At 40.4% G+C, this 19,664-nt stretch overlaps 1 protein-coding gene across 1 annotated transcript; it reads right to left on the reverse strand.

Moving 5' to 3' along the window:
- Positions 1-6,252: 6,252 nt before the first annotated feature.
- On the reverse strand, positions 6,253-18,579 carry ostm1 (osteoclastogenesis associated transmembrane protein 1). Its single transcript, XM_063001150.1, has 6 exons — positions 18,161-18,579; positions 15,311-15,425; positions 14,356-14,453; positions 12,762-12,872; positions 11,168-11,333; positions 6,253-7,966 (listed from the first exon to the last, which is right to left on the reverse strand). The coding sequence occupies exons 1-6, from the start codon at positions 18,530-18,532 to the stop codon at positions 7,911-7,913; spliced, it is 918 nt and encodes a 305-aa protein (XP_062857220.1). The 5' UTR covers positions 18,533-18,579; the 3' UTR covers positions 6,253-7,910.
- Between the last annotated feature and the right edge of the window lie 1,085 nt (positions 18,580-19,664).

Genomic DNA, 19,664 nt, shown 5'->3' on the forward strand with positions numbered 1-19,664 from the left:
CATAACCCATCTTCATTTACGTTCCCAGTCATGATTAAGAATCAGTGGTGTTTCATCAGGGCTAAAAAATCTGCTTAAAATCAATATGTGAAAAAGAATAAAAGCATTTACAGTTATGACGCATCTGAAGGAGGATTAAATTCTTAAACCTTTACTTGAATTAATGGATTGGTTTGGAAATACAATGAAATTTGCACAAATTTTCACTAATCAGAAATGTAGCCAATCAGCCAAGATGTGATGGTGATTTATCAATACGTCTTTGGTTTTATAATGGTAAGAACTTGCAAGCTAACAAATGTCTCATTCAGAAACTGCTTTAAAATATACATAGAACATAGTGTTAGTGTCTTTTTTTTTTTAAATGCACAATGTAGACCAATTGTGGCCAATTTTGCAATATACTTTTAACTGCCAGGTTAAAAAAAGAGGCGAAGAGATCCAGCAACTTTAAGATCCCGCCAGAGATGCAGAGATGATGGGGTTAAGGACGGGGCCAAAAGCAGGCTCTTCTATTCAAACCACTATAGTGTTGATTTAGTACTGTGCACCTTTTAATTTGTATGTACAGTAGACCCTCGAGTTACGAACGGTTTACCGAACGATCTTTTTCAACTTAACGTACGAACAAATTTCGGATTACGAACCGAAATTTGCGAAACACGTGACGTCACGAACAAGTTGACTCCGACCGTCTTTCTCTCTATATATACAGTGAGCGAACATTCGGACAGCGGACTGTGTTTTTCAGGGTTTTCTTTATATTTTGTAAAATTCTATATTAAAATGTCCCCAAAGAATGTGTAGTGGTGAGAAAATGAACAAATCTATTACTATTTGTTGTTGTATAATTACTCCTGCCAGTAGCTGACACTGTGTATCAGACAGAGGGGACAGTGAGTGAGAGAGAAGAAGGAATTCAGCTCAGTAAAGTATTCTTTCTTTCATGCAATTACACCTACAAAATACAACACTATTGAAATAAAGAGGGAAATAATAGAGAAATATGAGTGTTATTGTTGTTTCTGGTAGATACATTTTATATAAAAAGAAGGAAATGTATTATGGTGTATGGTACAGCACACGTACTGTACTGAAATGTGGTGTGTGTTTTTATGTACAGTACTACTATGTATTGTTGTTTATTACAGTAATGTCTATATTTAAGGGAAAATATACTTGTATTATAACAAAAAAAGACAATTTAGGACATTGGAAAGGTTAGATAAGGTGGTGGTTTGGGAAGTCTGGCACAGGTTAATTCTATTTACATGATTTCTTATGGGAAAAACAGGTTTAACTAACGAACATTTTGACTTAAGAACAGCCCTTCGGAACCAATTCAATTCGTAAGTCAAGGGTCTACTGTACTTTATATTTTCCAAACATTCCTGACCAGACTGCCAGGCCCTGTTGCTAAAACTTATTCCTATATGAAGATGCTACCACCACCATAATTTACAGTGTGGATAGTGTTAAACGGTTTGCCTGGTTAGATTTACACTACACTAAAGTACACATGTAAAGTACAAGCCATACAGTGTGACATTTTAGTCTTTTCAGACCACAACACTATTTAAGGAGGCATCCTGACACATGCATTGTGGGTGTAGTTTCTTTTTTCACTTCTTTAAGAAGGGATTTTATGATTGGATCCATGACTTGTTGTGGATGTCCTTAGCTTTACACTATCAAATACTGTAGGTGGAGTGGTGAGGTAATGTGGTGCATGAGATGGACGTTTTGAACACAAAAGGCGTTTTAATAAAATGTCAGGGCTTTATTTTAATTTATTACATTATATGGAATCTAGAAATTGAGAAATATAAAATAGTTTATAGGCACTGCACTGTGGATATAATAGTCTTAGCTGCACTGGCATTAAAACCCTCTCTTATTCATGGTAAGTATACTTCAAATTTTATTGGCACCATAATCACCACCCATTTCCTCTCTGGACCCTTATCAATTCCCCCCATGCAGGCTTTGAACCTGTCTTCTCCATCTGATGTGCCCAAAGAAAGGTAGGCAGGGGTGCCCAAAAGGGTCAGATGTTCTTGCCCTTATGCCATTTTTCCCTGTAGAGGTGCTTTTATTGTGCACTACAGGGAAGATAAGTCACCCACCAACGGTTTTTGACATGGCCCACCATTTAACATCTGTGATGTCAGTGCCAGCTGACCTGTCATAAGACCTTTCATGTTTCGAGAGCATGATCGGGGAAGAGGAAGGAGTAAGGGTTTTGAAGTAATTGGGAGAACGCTGAGATTGCGGCTAGAGCTTAACAATGTTGAGTGGCACAAGCTGTGCTAAACCACCGCATGGCTACTTAATGACAGGATTCTATAATCTGGCATAATATTATAAACCCATGATCTAGAGACTTTGACCTCTGGCAGGTTATAATACTGGCCTTTCATTCACTTGCACATGCTGCATATGTTCTTTTACTTTTAATTATGACCTCCTGGCCTGTGTTTTACCCTTTGCTGTAACAAAGCACTGTATTCATCACCCCAGGCATTCAGGAGTAGCTTAGCAAGCCTGAGTCAGTCAACTAATTGATAGTTTGCATAATCAGCAAAGTTGCATTCAGCAGGAAATACTGTAGATAAAAGGAAGAATAAGATTATACATCCTAATCTGAATATGTGCAATGGAGGTGTATTAAAACAAAAACAAAAGTGGCTGAATACATAATTTTCCATTGCATTTACATTAATTGGATTTATGATATAAACATATACTGTATGTATATATTAAAATAAATAAATAAAACCTAATTATTAACCTGATGTTGCCAAATACATACTGTACATGCTTTGAGACATCTTCTTCAGCTTCTTGCAGCATTGTGGTTCAGATTTGACCCATTCCACTATGCAACTTGTCTTCCATCGCATCTGTTGTCAGGTTTAAAGTGAATTTTGTCTCCAGATTTGTCTCCAAAAATGTCTTTGTTAATAAGATAAAATATGAAATGACTTGTTATGGCCAGTACTACTTGCAAAGGCAGATTTGGAGCACCGGGTTTAGAATTGAGGGTCGGAACCGAGATGGCTGCTGTCCAGTTTGTTGTCCTAACCCTAACCCTATTGGCACAGTACTAAATCTTGTTGGATGTTGTTCTATTCTTCAACACTTACCACAGATAGATAGTAGTAGAGGCAAAAACAAAGTATACACAGCAACAACTACACTCAGTAATTGTATAAGTGCACATATACACCGATCAGCCATAACATTAACACTCACTGTCCCTTTTATCAGCTCCACTTACCATATAGAAGCACTTTGTATCAAAAAAGGCACAAAGCTTATTGTAACGTAAGCTGTTGTTTGTGCAATTTCGTGGTCTTAAGGCGGATATAAAAAGACTCACATGCACTAAGCCCTCATATGATTGACCAAATGAGGTGCAATGCGCTTAAGGACCAGTGTGATGACGAGCGGCAATGACTCGGTTTTCAAGACCAAAAAGCCAGAACAATGTTGCTGCAATTTTTCTGGCAGAATAACTTAATCCTGCTTTTAGATTAGCTGCTAATGACAGGAAAAGCACGTTCCATTGAAAGCCATGTAACTCAAAAACAATGGACTCCTATTAACAAGAGTGGCTTCTGAACTGCACAAATCCTGAGAGAAATTACAAATAAGCATTTTCATGTCGCACAGGGTTTGGCAAATAACGAACACGCTAAGCTATTAAAATCATTATACAGGCCATTGTGGCAGTAATTAGGCTTTGTTGTTTGTCACGGCAACAACAATGGAACAATTAGAACTGGGAAATTAGGATATCAATGGTGCGCAATGAGGGACGACAGGCTAAAGCAGGATATTTACCCCTTTTAGCATGATCTGGGTTCACCTGGGAAGAAAAATGCACTATAAGCATAATAGACTGGAATTCAACATTCAATTCTGATCAGAGGCATTGGGGATCCAGGGCAAAAAATCCAAAGTGTCAAGGCATCCAGTTTTAAATATTTACAGTAGCCTAACTATATAACACAACTAGTTTATGATTTTTGGCAGGAACATGTGACAGAAAATGTTTTAATACGAATATGAAGTATTAATACAGGGGCGCCCAGGTGGCGTAGCGGGATATTCCACTAGCACACCAGCACCGAGTGTCTGAACTCCTCGGTTCGAAACTCGGTGTTGCCACCGGTCGTCTGGGCGCCATCTAGTGGGCATAATTGGCAGTGCCTGCAGCAGATACTAATTGGCCACCATATCTGCAGGGTGGGGACCGGACTATGTGTGGGTGGGTGGGTCTTCATACGCTGTGTAAGGACCCTGATTGGTGGAAGAGACGCCTGTGCAGAAAGCACGGGCGAGAAGAGGAGGGCTGTACACGTGTCGGAAGAGGCGTGTACAGCGACGTGCTCTCCTTGGATGCAATCTGGTATCTCTCAGCAGCGGAAGACAAATTGAGTGCGCTAAATCGGGAGGAAAATGAGGAGAAAATAAGAAGAAAAAAAGAAGTACTAATACATAATCAATTAATGTAAAAACAAACATTTTCTGACCTTGGTTGGTGGAAGCAGCAGCGCTGGCTGACACTGTGGATGTGAGCCTGATTCCTCCTCTCTGAACCGCGAGGTAAGGGTTTGAAGATCAGTCCTCACCAGGTGCCCCTGAATCGGCGCTCATCCGCGACCCCAGACCAGTCGAGCCGCCCCACGTGTTTGGGCGCCAATTTGTAGTGGAATAACCCTTAATAAAATACCTAAGACTGGATTGTGAGTAGAAGAGTTTTAACTTTGTCTGCAGAGAAGGATCACACAGAGGCTCTGTGGATGCGATAACAACTGATAAACTAGACATCTTTTTATACTGTTGTTCGTGACCTTGTAGGACAGTTTGTTTGTTTGTTTATTAGGATTTTAACGTCATGTTTTACACTTTTGGTAACATTCATGACAGGAACGGTAGTTACTCATTACACAAAGTTCATCACTTATCAATTTAGTGTCTCCAATTCACCTCACTTGCATGTCTTTGGACTGTGGGAGGAAACCGGAGCACCCGGAGGAAACCCACGCAGACACGGGGAGAACATGCAAACTCCACACAGAAAGGACCCACCTGGGGATCGAACCCAGGACCTTCTTGCTGTGAGGCGACAGTGCGACCCACTTGGCCACCGTGCCGCCCCATTGTAGGACAGTTGAAGACTCCACAGTGAACATAGGAAATGGTCTAAATCAGCTCAAACTGGGTACACATCCAGTAACATTCTATTGTAGCAGTATTCTTGGACTATGACTGGCAAAAATGATTATGTATTAATACTTCTAGTGTAAATTAACATTTTTCTGTCACAAACACAAGAAAAAAACATGTCCCCAGGACCCACATTGCCGTTTGGTGCCCACTGTACCAGATGCACCACCATGCTGCCTGAAAAAAACTTGAATAACCTGCAAGTCTTATTTTCTTTTCACTTTTAATTTCACTTTTTATTTATTTATTTATTTATTCATTCATTTTCTTATCTGCTTATCCAATTAGGGTCGTTGGGGTTGGGTGCCGGAGCCTATCCCAGCTTTTCAATGGGCGCAAGGCATACAGTAACACCCTGGATGGGACACCAGTCCATCGCAGGGCAGACAGAAACACATACACACACACACCCATTCACTTATAGGGCAATTCAGTGTCTCCTATTAACCTGACCGCATGTCTTTGGAGTGTGGGAGGAAACCCACACAGACACGGGGAGAACATGCAAACTCCACACAGAAAGGACCCGGACCGCCCCACCTGGGGATCGATCTTGCTGTGAGGCGACAGTGCTAGCCACCGTGCCACCCTACTTGGTTTTAATTTCCCTTTTTTATTTAATTCATTCATTTTTACTATTCCCTCAATGTCGGTTTTAATTTAACTTTTTTATTTTTATTTATTCATTTATTTTACTATTCCCTCAGTCTTGGTCAAGTCCATGGTGTGTCCAATGCCTGACACACATTTTTTGCATGTTTATGGAAAGTAAGAAATCCCTATGATCCCTGAATAAAAAAACCAACATTACTTATCTCATTAGATGTGCACAAACTGGGGCAATTTAAAACAATTTAAACATTTCACCTTTTGCATTGGTTTGGTTGGCGGGAGGATCTCAGAGTACCTGGCAAACTCACTAAAACAGACCAGAAGCAAGAACTGAACTCATGTCCTTAAGACCAATGTAGCATAGAAGACCATGTACTAATGAAATTAATAGACTGTGCTTGCAGGATGTGCTTTTATTAAATAGAAATGCATTAAAACATTGATTATTTATATATGTGTGCAGGTAGTGAAAAACATCCTGTTACACTGAGCTTGCATACAAACCTATTTCCATAAAAAACTCAATAAAAAGAATTTTCTTGATTCTTCATTAAACTGACAAAGGTGTATAGACCCATGGGTGACTTGCATATGTGTGAAGGTACCACAGATGCAGAAGGGTTTATTGCCATTTTAAACAAACACATGCTATGTCTAGAGTCTATGATTATCTCAGCAAGTCGATGCCAGGCCTCATTTTGTATGCACCACAACCGTTGACACAGTGTGTGTGCTTGACTGGTCTGCCTGCAGTCCAGGCCTATCCCCTATTGAAAATGTATGTTGCTGTATGAAGAAGAGAATCAGACCACAGTAACAACAGACGGTTGAAGAGCTGAAGTCTCATATTAAGAAAGAATGGACAAAAATTCTACTTGCAAAGCTGCAACAATTAGTTCCCAAACCATTAAAAACCATTAATAGGACTCTGTCTCAACTTTTTTGGAGTGTGGCGCAGGCATCAAAGTCTAAATGTGTTTTAATTTAGAAACTACAATAAAGTTGATCAGTGAAAACATTGGAAATCTTTTCTTTCTTCTTTTATTAGTTAAATGAACAGTCAATAGATTTAACAAATCACACATTCTTCTTTGTATTGCGTTTTACAAAATGTCTCCATTTTTTGTTGTCCGATTTGAATAATAAAGATTGAGTTTTTTAGCTACAATGACAACAGGTATAGCAGTCAGCTAGCCCAATGTTACAGGCACAAGAAAGTCTTAGAAGGCCGTACCACACAGTAAAACGACTACACTAGCAAATAAATTAACTACACTGCTGTATGATCCAAGACCACAATCAAAATCATCAAACCACATTAATTAAAAATACAATAATGAAGGTTGAGAAGACAAAACATTTGGAATGAAACACAAGAATTGAATTCATTTTTGAAATCTTCATACATATCACATATCTCTTCCATTATTACTCAGATAACCAGTCTGGCTGCTGCATTATTACCGAACAGTTGTTCAAAACACATTAGCAATGTAACAAAAGAACAGAGATGGCTGCTAGACATACAAAAAGAAGAAAAGCAATGGCCAAAGCGGCACATGACCTGTACGGTTCTTTAGTGCATCCCCCTTTCATTTTAGCCATTGCTTTTCCCTCTTCACGCCATGCATGTACCACATATTTATTAATGGATCACTAATGGACATCAAGTGCTTAGTGCAGAGCTACTGCCATGTTATATGTACGAGTCCTGCACTAGCCAAAAGAAATAAATAATAGAAGCTGGTATCAAGCATCAAGATGTTCTAGTGGGATGACGGCATACTCGGCATCACTCAGAGCCATCGTCATTCACCACATATTTCTGCTAATGTCATAGTCATAATACATCCTTACATAAACACTCCAGTCATTTATCAATATAAGGGCCAAAAACAACTCCACAAATGACTTCTTGTCATCGATTACGAGAAAGTCAGTGATCAAACAAAAAGGATGTTTTACAATCCGCTTCTGCAACCAGAGTCCATTATCCTTTTTACATCCTTTTACATGCTATTCGGAATGGTAAAACAAATCACCGTTCTCCTCTTTTCTCCCAATCAGTTGAACTTGTCTTGTATATTCATTAGACTGTTGCTGGACTTGGCTCTCTTGGCTGAAAAACGGAAAGAATGAGCAGTTTTTACTTACACAACATTATATTATTATTATTATTATATTGGGATTATAATGGTATGTTTTACACACTTTGGTTACATTCATGACAAGACAGGTAATTACTGGTTACACAAGGTTAATCAGTTCACGGTTTTAATGTCAAACACCGTCATGGACAATTTTGTATCTCCAATTCACCTCACTTGCATGTCTTTGGATTGTGGGAGGAAACCCAGAGGAAACCCATGCAGACATGGGGAGACCATGCAAACTGCTCCACCTGGGAATCAAACCCAGGACCTTCTTGCTGTGAGGCGACAGTGCTACCCACTAAGCCGCCCATATATATATATATATATATACACCGATCAGCCATAACATTAAAATCACCTCCTTGTTTCTACACTCACTGTCCATTTGATCAGCTCCACTTACCATATAGAAGCACTTTGTAGTTCTACAATTACTGACTGTAGTCCATCTGTTTCTCTGCATGCTTTGTTAGCCCCATTTCACGCTGTTCTTCAATGGTCAGGACTCTCCCAGGACCACCACAGAGCAGATATTATTTAGGTGTTGTGCTGGTATGAGTGGATCAGACGCAGCAGCGCTGCTGGAGTTTCTATTAGACACTCCTACCTAGTTGGTCCACCTTGTAGACGTAAAGTCAAAGACAGTCGCTCATATATTGCTGCTGTTTGAGTTGGTAATCTTCTAGACCTTCATCAGTGGTCAAAGGACGCTGCCTACGGTGCGCTGTTGGCTGGATATTTTTGGTTGGTGGACTATTCTCAGTCCAGCAGTGACAGAGAGGTGTTTAAAAACTCCATCAGCGCTGCTGTGTCTGATCCACTCATACCAGCACAACACACACCAACACACCACCACCATGTCAGTGTCACTGGAGTGCCTAGAATGATCCACCACCTAAATAATACCTACTCTGTGGTGGTCCATTGAAGAACAGCATGAAAGGGGGCTAACAAAGCATGCAGAGAAACAGATGGACTACAGTCAGTAATTGTAGAACTACAAAGTGCTTCTCAGAGTCAGAGTCAGAGTCAGAGAGGTTTTATTGTCATTTCAGCTACATACAAGTACATATTGAAACGAAACAGCGTTCCTCTAGGATCACGGTGTAACACGGTACAAAAAGTGCAAGACAATACAAAACAGTGCAAATACAACAATAATACAAAAAATCCTATAATAAATAACTACAAAAGATATTCCTAATTATCCCTAATCTAAACAAGTAATTAGAAGACAGGACTAAAGACAAGTGTTAGTACATGATGGTGAATAGATGGTACAATGGTTCATGAGGTAGTGACATGTTGTACATTAGCAGCGTAAAATTGGCAATGCCGATAAGGTGCCTAAAAAGTAAATATGGTGCAAAATACAAGTAAGGTGCAGAAATTATTGTGCATTTCCAGGAGGTGTGCAAAAATGCAAGTAACAGTCAAAAATGCAAGTAACATAGTCAAAAATGCAAGTAACAGTCAATACAGTTCAGTGTGTGGCAGCAGAAAATTTCCGGAGGAAATTGTTACAGTCCTGAGTTTAGAAGTCTGATTGCTTGAGGGATAAAACTGTTACACAGTCTGGTTGTGTTAGTCCGGATGCTGCGGTATCGTCTCCCAGACGGGAGCAGAGTAAAAAGTCCATGTGATGGATGGGTTGGATCGTCCACAATGCTGAGAGCTTTGCGGATGCAGCGGGTGTTAAAAATGTCCGTGAGAGATGGAAGAGCGACCCTATGTGGTAAGTGGAGCTGATACAATGGACAGTGAGTGTAGAAACAAGGAGGTGGTTTAAATGTAATGGCTGATCAGTGTAGATAGATAGATAGATAGATAGAAAGACAGACAGACAGACAGACAGACAGAGAGAGACTGTTTTAATGCATTTAAAGTCAAAACCCATTAAGCACTCGGGTACAGGGGTGGCAGAAGCAGCAAGAGAATTTAATTAAAGGAACTGGTCATAAGTAGATTGGAAAAACATGGTGAAAATGGGGAAGTTGCAAAACCCAAACATTTGAGCATATGATGCTTGTAAGTAGGTTTGGAGTCCTACTATATTAGACCTACATTAGAACCAGAAAAATATCTTAAAAGTGCAATTAGGGGTCTGTGTTTTTTTGTTACAGAGGCAGAGTGCACCTTGAGTAAAACTAGATGTTTCCACTTTTTTATTATTCTTACTACATGTAAGTGTTTTTTAGGTTTTATGTGTTATTTGGTATGGGTTTGGGAACTGTTCAATTATTTCCCATTTAAATTAATGGTAATTGCTTTTTCGCTACACACCATTTCAGCTGGATTAACAACTAGAAGGATGTGGGTTCGAATCCCAGCTGTGCTATGCAGCCACTGTTGGGCTCTTGAGCAAGGCTCCTAACCCTCTCGGCTTCAGGAGGCCGTACAATGGCTGCCCTTGCGCCCCAGCAAATAATATATACACACATTATGTAAAAGAAAACGTGACTTATCAGACCAGGCCACCTTCTTCCATTGTGGTCCAGTTCCGATGCTCACGTGCCCATCGTTGGTGCTTTCAGCAGTGGACAGGGGTCAGCATGGGCACCCTGACTGGTCTGCGTCTATGCAGCCCCATACGTAACAAACTGTGATGCTCTGTGTATTCTGACACCTTTCAATCAGAACCAACATTAACTTCTTCAGCAATTTGAGCTACAGTAGCTCGTCTGTTGGATCGGACCAGACGGGCCAGCCTTCGCTCCATAACCTGCATCAATGAGCCTTGGCCGCCCATGACCCTGTCGCCGGTTTCCCACTGTTCCTTCCTTGGACCACTTTTAATACATACTGAACACTGCAGAAAGGGAACACCCCACAAGAGCTGCAGTGGACCACAGTGGAAGAACACCCTGGATAGGGGGTCAATGTCATCTGTAGACACTTGGCTGGTTGATAGCACCACTGAGATTCAAACCAAGGTCTCAGCAGTAGTGGGCTAGCACTGAAAAAAATTCTATACAGAATATACAAAGTTGACTTGACTTGACTTGAATAACAGTGCATGTGTGCTAAATGTTGCACTGTTTTTCACGAGAAAGTCCAGGTTGATAGCACAGCTGAGATCCCAGCGATGTTGGGCTAGTTCATTAGACTGCTGCACTACCCGAGGGCCCCCACTGTACTGATAATAGACCAGACTGAGAATAACTCACGGTGGATGAGCTTGCGTTTCTTTTGTTCTGAATGCAGGTAGTTGCCCAAGTAGAAGATGAGTGGGAGGAAGAGCATGAAGCTGGACACGGCAATGACCGGCACTGTCTCCTCACGTGGGAACGAGCAGCCGTAGTTCTTGCTCCACAAGCGCCGTGTCACATTCATCTAAAACAAAAAAATTTAAATACTTTTTACTTGATGGTTTGTGGAAATTAAATGAAGAACGGACATTTTACAACCTGGAATGGCACTCGGTGGCACAGCAGTAAAATAAACTAGAGTACTGAGAGCTGGGGTTTAAATCTTAGTGGTGTTATGGGCCTACATAGGCAAGACTGGCTATGTCTGACGGAGAGGGATTCCTGAACAGCCTAGCCACTGGGAGGTACACTTGTCAGTGCGCTCTTAGTGCTGGTCCCAAGCCCGGACAAAGATAAGAAAGGTTGTGCCAGGCAGGGCATCCGATCAGAAGTAGGTATGCGGACAATAATTTGGGTTGCTCTGATGACCAGCGGTTTAGAAGAATAAGAAGAAAAAGAAGAATGCCTTTATTTGTCATATATACAAATATATTTGGCATATCCCAGCTTATTTGGAAGCTGGGGTCAGAGCGCGGGGTCAGAGCGCAGGGTCAGCCATTGCACAGCGCCCCTGGAGCTGAGAGGGCAAAGTGCCTTGCTCAAGGGCCCAACAGTGGCTGCATGGCAGAGCAGAGATTCAAGCTCTCAATCGTTCCATTGATAGAAAAGCTCTACCCACTAGGCAACCACTGTACCTTTTAATGGTTTAGAAACTGGAGTGTGACCGGCCTGGTTTGTATGAGGGGAGGGCTGCTGTCTGGGTGGGGCACCAACATGACTGGTGGAGCAATACAGAGAGCATAGCGTGTTCGCAGAAAAGTGGAGGCTGACAACTGCACACGTGCCCTCCTTGGCCAGCGTGGCTGTAGTGCACATGGTTTCTGTAAATTAAGTGCAGTGTGAAACTGGCTATATCTAAAATTAGGCATACTTGAACTAGTATTACTTTACATTTACATTGTCGGCATTTAGCAGACCTTTTTATCTAAAGCGACCTACAGCACTGTGACAGTGTACTGTCTAAGCAATTGAAAGTTAAGGGCCTTGCTCAAGGGCCCAACAGTGACACCCTGGAAGTGGTGAGGCTCGAACCAGTAACTTTTTTTTAGATTACCTTAACCATTAGGCTACAACTGCCCTACTTTACTGCATTAATGTATTGTTTATGCATGGCCAGAAGTATGTGGACACAATGTGTTTCAGCCAAACTCATTGCTATCTTTTTAACTTTGTGCCAACAGTTTCTGGAAGGTCTTTTTGGGAACTCCAGACTACCTTGACCCTTAGCCCTGAACTTCAGTTTGAGTGCTAATTGCGAGCTGAGCCTTTATGTCCAACATCAAGGTCAGAATGTCTAAAATTCCTACAGACACACTCCAAAATCCTGTGGAAAACCTTCTCAGAAAAATAAAGGCTGTTGGAGTCACAGAATCAGGTGTCGACTCATCATCAGGTGTCCACATACTTTTGTTCATAGAAGATATATGTTAAATGTGTGAAGACGGCTACTTACCGCATCCTCTATGTCAATGCAGAGACTCTTGTTTTTGGACATTGTACTGTACAGTGCATTAAGCTTTTTATATGAGCTCTTGCACTCATTACACAGCTCCGAGTGGTTCCGCTGTAGCACACACACACACACACACACAAACCCTTAATTACTTACTACAAATAACATATAAAGCATTTCATTATCTTCCATTATCTTCAAGGTAGGAATGCAAAGTTTGCCAAATTCTTTTACCTACTAACTGATCATCATTTACCAACAGCAAAACGTTAACAAGCTAATAGCAACATATATAATATTTTTTTGCAATTTTCCCCCCTAATCTAGTCGTATCCAATCACCCTTATTGCATTACGCTTCCCCTCTACCGATACTACTCTCCACTGCTGACTGAGGAGCACCGCTCCCTCTGACACGTGTGCAGTACCGACTGCATCTTTTCACCTGCACGAGGCAAGTTCATATGCGGATCAGCTTTGTGTATGGAGAGACATGACCCTGATCAACGCATTATTCCTCGACTCTGTGCAGGCACCATCAATCAGCCAGTAGAGGTCGTATTTGCATCAGTTATGAGAAATCCCTGGTCTGGCTTCTCACCCTGTATGAACAACAGCCAATGATTGTTCATGTAAGTGCCCAGCCCAGCTGGATGGCAGAGCTGAGATTCGAAACGACATGTTCGTAATCTCAGCTCTGGTGTGCTAGTGTGTTTTACCGCTACGCCACCTGGGCACCATAAATATGAATGAACTGAACTGAGTTTTTTTCTGAGGTTCAGGCTTTAGGCTGTGTTGAATTAAACAGTGCAATGTGGCAGTAATGTAGAACGTGTAACATGAACATAAATATCAAGATCAGAGCTAGTTACAAAAAGCATTAAAATTATTATTGAGCTAGCTAGCAGTATATTACAGCTAGATTTGCTAATTAAAATGCAACCAGTGTCTTAAAGCTGTGCACATTTCGGCATTCATTTGTTCATTCATTGTCTGTTTTACCACTGCTTTATCCCATTCAGGGTTGAAATGGGTACAAATCACTGGGAGAAAGGCAGGAAACATCATGGACAGGTCGCCGGTCCATCACAGGTCAAACCCACTTACACACAACACACACACACCTAAGGGCAATTTAGTATCTCCGATTAACATGACTTCATGTCTTTGGGCATGCAAACTGCACACAGAAAGGACCTGGATTGCTCCACATGGGAATTGAACCCAGTGCCTTGCTGCACTTTCGGCATGATACCACTTTTGTGCATTACATGCTGCACAGACATGTTAAGAGCTTGTTAAATAAAATTTATTTAAGTATCAACCACTATCTGGTGAAAATACAATGACTTTGTTGACAGTGATCAGTGATTAAGTCAACAGGACAATTTGGCATTGGTAATATTATATCCCTTATGCTACAATCACAGTAATAATTACAGTCAAATGTGATTATGTTCTGTCAGAGCTGTGATTTAAAACTATTACTAATCTTTCTACTGGATCTGAATTAAAGATGTCTCTAATTGGGCCATGGTAAAAATTAAAATGTAATATAGCATTTTACTGTAAACAGAAAACAAAAAAATTGTTACCTGCTGGTATTTCTTAAAGCAGGTCAGTGACTCGTTGAGTTTTTCTATAAAGTCAAGTGTCGTAATGGACAGGTTCTTCTGATTACTAGTTAGACACTCTGATTAACACAAAACAGCACATTATTATATTACCATTCTTTAATTTAAGTCATAACTCACTAAGCACTATAGGCTTGCAAGAAAAAGTTTGTGAACCCTTTAGAACTGGATTTCCACTTTAATTACGAATCCATCATCAGTCTGTTCATTAAAAACAAACACACTTTGGAAAAACAAATACTACATTTAATACTCTATGCTAAAAACAAGACAGACGTCCAAAGGTTTTTAGATTTACAACAAATTTGAGTACAAAAAATGTGTTTTATTGAACCAGTGTGTTTTATTTATTTGAAACAATGTGAAACTGCTGAGCAAACTGAATTCATTTTGAAAATCCACAGTTCAAACTGTTAGCAAGTTTACTAACGGCCCATTTTAAAACAAACAAGGACTTCCAATTTCAAAATTCTATGCATTTATATGGAGTTACCACCTCCTTTGCAGCTACAACAGTCTCCACTCCTCTGAAAAAACTTTTCACAAAATTTTAAAGTGAATCAGATTTGATATACATGTACAAATGTGTCTTTCAAATGTTTAGACAATAGATCATTCATCAAGTTCAGGTGAAATATTCCAGGAAATCAAATTTAAAATGCTGTTTAGTACATTTAGTATAATCTGAGCTGTAGATTTTTGTTTTTAGCAGTTGTATCCTAGTGGTTAAGGTACTGAACTAGAAATCAGAAGGTCCCTGGTTCAAGCCCCACCACTGCCAGATTGCTTCTGTTGGGCCCTAGAGCAAGGCCCTTAACCCTCAACTGATCAGACTGTATACTGGTCCAGTACTGTAGTTACTTTGGATAAAGGCATCTGCTAAATGCCAAAAATGTAAATGTAATAGACAACTTACGGACACATGCAGATGAGTCCCAGATGTCTTGTAAGCTGTTGTAAAGTTTGTACAACAACATCAGTCTATCGGATCGCATCAGGATGTCTTGGCAGCTCACGTTCCCAGGCCCCATCTGTGTGAAAATAAGAGAATGTGATCTTTACTATACAGCAAATGCCTATTTGGTTGACATAATCCATAATTAGACCAGAAATATTTTTTTTTCAGTGTTAAGAATTACAAAACAAAACTAAATCAGTCTGATATACCAAAAATAGTCAGTAAAAATGCATTATTAATATTATTATTAAATTCAGTTTATAAATATTAATATTCAGTTTTAGTGTTAAGTGTGTGTTCTTTTAACTTCTGTTCGTTTTTACATCATGGACATTTTTTATTTTTATAGAAATATTAGATATTTTAGTTACTAGGTACAGTGTATCACAAAAGTGAGTACACCCCTCACATTTCTGCAAATATTTCATTATATCTTTTCATGGGACAACACTATAGACATGAAACTTGGATATAACTTAGAGTAGTCAGTGTACAGCTTGTATAGCAGTGTAGATTTACTGTCTTCTGAAAATAACTCAACACACAGCAATTCATGTCTAAATAGCTGGCAACATAAGTGAGTACACCCCACAGTGAACATGTCCAAATTGTGCCCAAATGTGTCGTTGTCCCTCCCTGGTGTCATGTGTCAAGGTCCCAGGTGTAAATGGGGAGCAGGGCTGCTAAATTTGGTGTTTTGGGTACAATTCTCTCATACTGCCCACTGGATATTCAACATGGCACCTCATGGCAAAGAACTCTCTGAGGATGTGAGAAATAGAATTGTTGCTCTCCACAAAGATGGCCTGGGCTATAAGAAGATTGCTAACACCCTGAAACTGAGCTACAGCATGGTGGCCAAGGTCATACAGCGGTTTTCCAGGACAGGTTCCACTCGGAACAGGCTTCGCCAGGGTCGACCAAAGAAATTGAGTCCACGTGTTCGGCGTCATATCCAGAGGTTGGCTTTAAAAAATAGACACATGAGTGCTGCCAGCATTGCTGCAGAGGTTGAAGACGTGGGAGGTCAGCCTGTCAGTGCTCAGACCATACGCCACACACTGCATCAACTCGGTCTGCATGGTCGTCATCCCAGAAGGAAGCTGACGCACAAGAAAGCCCGCAAACAGTTTGCTGAAGACAAGCAGTCCAAGAACATGGATTACTGGAATGCCCTGTGGTCTGACGAGACCAAGATAAACTTGTTTGGCTCAGATGGTGTCCAGCATGTGGGGCGGCGCCCTGGTGAGAAGTACCAAGACAACTGTATCTTGCCTACAGTCAAGCATGGTGGTGGTAGCATCATGGTCTTGGGCTGCATGAGTGTTGCTGGCACTGGGGAGCTGCAGTTAATTGAGGGAAACATGAATTCCAACATGTACTGTGACATTCTGAAACAGAGCATGATCCCCTCCCTTCGAAAACTGGGCCTCATGGCAGTTTTCCAACAGGATAACGACCCCAAACACAACCTCCAAGATGACAACTGCCTTGCTGAGGAAGCTGAAGGTAAAAGTGATGGACTAAACCCAATTGAGCACCTGTGGCGCATCCTCAAGTGGAAGGTGGAGGAGTTCAAGGTGTCTAACATCCACCAGCTCCGTGATGTCATCATGGAGGAGTGGAAGAGGATTCCAGTAGCAACCTGTGCAGCTCTGGTGAATTCCATGCCCAGGAGGGTTAAGGCAGTGCTGGATAATAATGCTGGTCACACAAAATATTGACACTTTGGGCACAATTTGGACATGTTCACTGTGGGGTGTACTCACTTATGTTGCCAGCCATTTAGACATTAATGGCTGTGTGTTGAGTTATTTTCAGAAGACAGTAAATCTACACTGCTATACAAGTTGTACACTGACTACTCTAAGTTATATCCAAGTTTTATTTCTATAGTGTTGTCCCATGAAAAGATATAATAAAATATTTGCAGAAATGTGAGGGGTGTACTCACTTTTGTGATACACTGTATATTTAAGTTCCAGAAATCATAATCCTGGCAAATAAGAGAAGCAGACCACATATTAAAGACCTTGGTGACGTTAAATGTGCCAATATTATAGGATACCATGGTGAACTTCAAGTCCTGCAGAGAAAACAAGTAGCAACAACAGCTCAGCTGCAAAAATAGTAGGCCGCACAAGCTGAATGGGACAGTTAAAGCCATTATCAGACAAAGATCGTATGCCCTTTGTAGCAACACTACATAGTTCCACTAATCCTGATTCAATCCATTGAACAAATACTGTTTATTAAATGCTTTATAGATTGAATCTCTATCACTGTAATGTAAAGAACATTGCTGATTAAATCTCTAGCAGTGGAAATTCATTTGAAACATCTGGCAGCCTTGGGTTTGGCTTGTTGTCAGAAAAAAAACTCCAAAATTGCATAAGTTTGGTAAAAGAGGAATAATGATCCTGGGCTGTTTTTGATCATTTGCATTTATCCATTGATTTTGGATCAGATTGTCAAAACACAAATGCAGATGTGATTAGGATGTCCAAATACTTATGGTCATGAAATTTAGCTGGCCACAACTGATGTCCTTTTGATTAGTAAACTGTTCCAGAAGTGCTGATGTGATGCACACACATCACGAGGTTGTCTGCATGTGACCAGACAGGGAACTTCAGTACAACAGGGCTGTATCCCAAATACCTCCCATAGTAGAATGTAGTGCACTAGATTTGGCGTACACACTAATGTAAAATACCATACCTTGTAGGGAGTAAGGTGGCATTTGGGACAGGACCACTGTGTAATTAATAAGATGCAAGGTGGAATTTGCTCTATATAAATACTCACCTGGTTGGATGAAATATTCACATATATTTCCAGAAAGCTGTTAAAACCGATGTAACAATTCTGACACAGTTTAACAGGATGCGCATTGGAAACTAAACAGGTAACTAAACTAGCGTATCTCTGACCGAAGATGTCCTGCAGATTCAGGCAGTAATCACTGTCCTCCAGCTCCTCCAGCACAGAAGCGGATAAACCGAGAGGGGAAAAGTAAGTGCCCCCATCAGAAACGCGCTGCACGGACATTAAAGAAAACAGAGGATTCGACCTCTCGTCTCCACTCGAACCTGCGGCCATAACTGAAACCTTTGCTGACATAAAACCCCCCAGAATTAGTAAACAAAGCACGCAGCTGTCAGTCCGAAATGCCTCCATGTTCACAGGATAAACATTCAGCCCCAGGTTGTCTGGAGTGAACGGTTCACACTACTTTCTGTTTTCATTCACGGACTCACTGATCATGTGATTGTAATCTCGCGAGATGATACTCGAACGCGAATAAAGAAAACGGCCCAGACTGACTAACACAAGTACAAGTATTTAACCCTTAGATGCATAAGTGGGTCAAAAATGACCCGGTGAGGTTGTTTTCTTGTAATATCTTCATAATGAAAAGTTGTTATCATTGTATATTCCAGCTATTCCTTAAAAAACATGTTATTGATATCATGCCACCTTAATTTTTAACTTACCTTTTATACATATTAAAAAATTCTAGTGTTTGTATTACTACCCCAAGCTTCCATAAGTGGGTCAAACATGACCCGCATTCATTTCCTATAGAATTTCATGGGAACCTTTGATTCTTATCGACTGTGACTGTCAGAAATATATATTTTGTGGACCACTGTAGTGATTTTTAGAACAACTTGACCTTGTAACTAAATAATCAATAGGCCTTAGAACGAACATGCTGATCTGCACGTACGCCAATAAAAAGCGGAAGATACAACTTGGTAAACAATATGTTAAATACCTAAAACAAGAAGTGTATGCTAATTCAGACTAACAACTTGAGCTAACTTCGAAATCTGCCCGGAGATAGAATGTTCTAGAGATCGCTGTATAAATCGCCATATAAGTTAACAACTAAAACTTCGACAAAACACCATGGTGGGCATAGCTTAAAAGGGACGGTTTCTAATAATTGAGGGAGAGACAGACAGACAGACAGAGAGAAACTTGCTGTGATCGATCACTTCAAGAGCTCAGAGACTTCCTTTCTTCTTTTCTAAATAAATAATTATATTTTAATTGCTAATCCTGAGGTTCCTGGTCCTCATTCAATAAAAGATTTCATCGAGATTCCAACACCACACAGACTATATTATAGTGTCACCCCTTAAAAAGATTATTTTACACAGCAAGATTTGATTCATGTAAATATTATCTTCATTTTCTTTTACCTCAGAAATATGTGTGTGTCATTTATGACTACTGTCATGTATCAACAAATTAACACTAGCTAACATTACTGTATGTACTGTGCGTGTTATTTATGTATATT

The sequence above is a fragment of the Trichomycterus rosablanca genome, chromosome 9 (assembly GCF_030014385.1).
Source record: "Trichomycterus rosablanca isolate fTriRos1 chromosome 9, fTriRos1.hap1, whole genome shotgun sequence".
NCBI classification, from domain to species: Eukaryota; Metazoa; Chordata; class Actinopteri; order Siluriformes; family Trichomycteridae; genus Trichomycterus; species Trichomycterus rosablanca.

Excerpts from the sequence above, each read along its gene's own strand:
- ostm1 (XM_063001150.1), bottom strand. The coding sequence starts at position 18,532 with ATGGAGGCATTTCGGACTGACAGCTGCGTGCTTTGTTTACTAATTCTG. Across the intron at positions 12,873-14,355 it reads GCTTTAAGAAATACCAGCAG|CGGAACCACTCGGAGCTGTG; the intron begins GTAACAATTTTT and ends TGTGTGCTACAG. Across the intron at positions 7,967-11,167 it reads GAAACGCAAGCTCATCCACC|CCAAGAGAGCCAAGTCCAGC; the intron begins GTGAGTTATTCT and ends TCCGTTTTTCAG.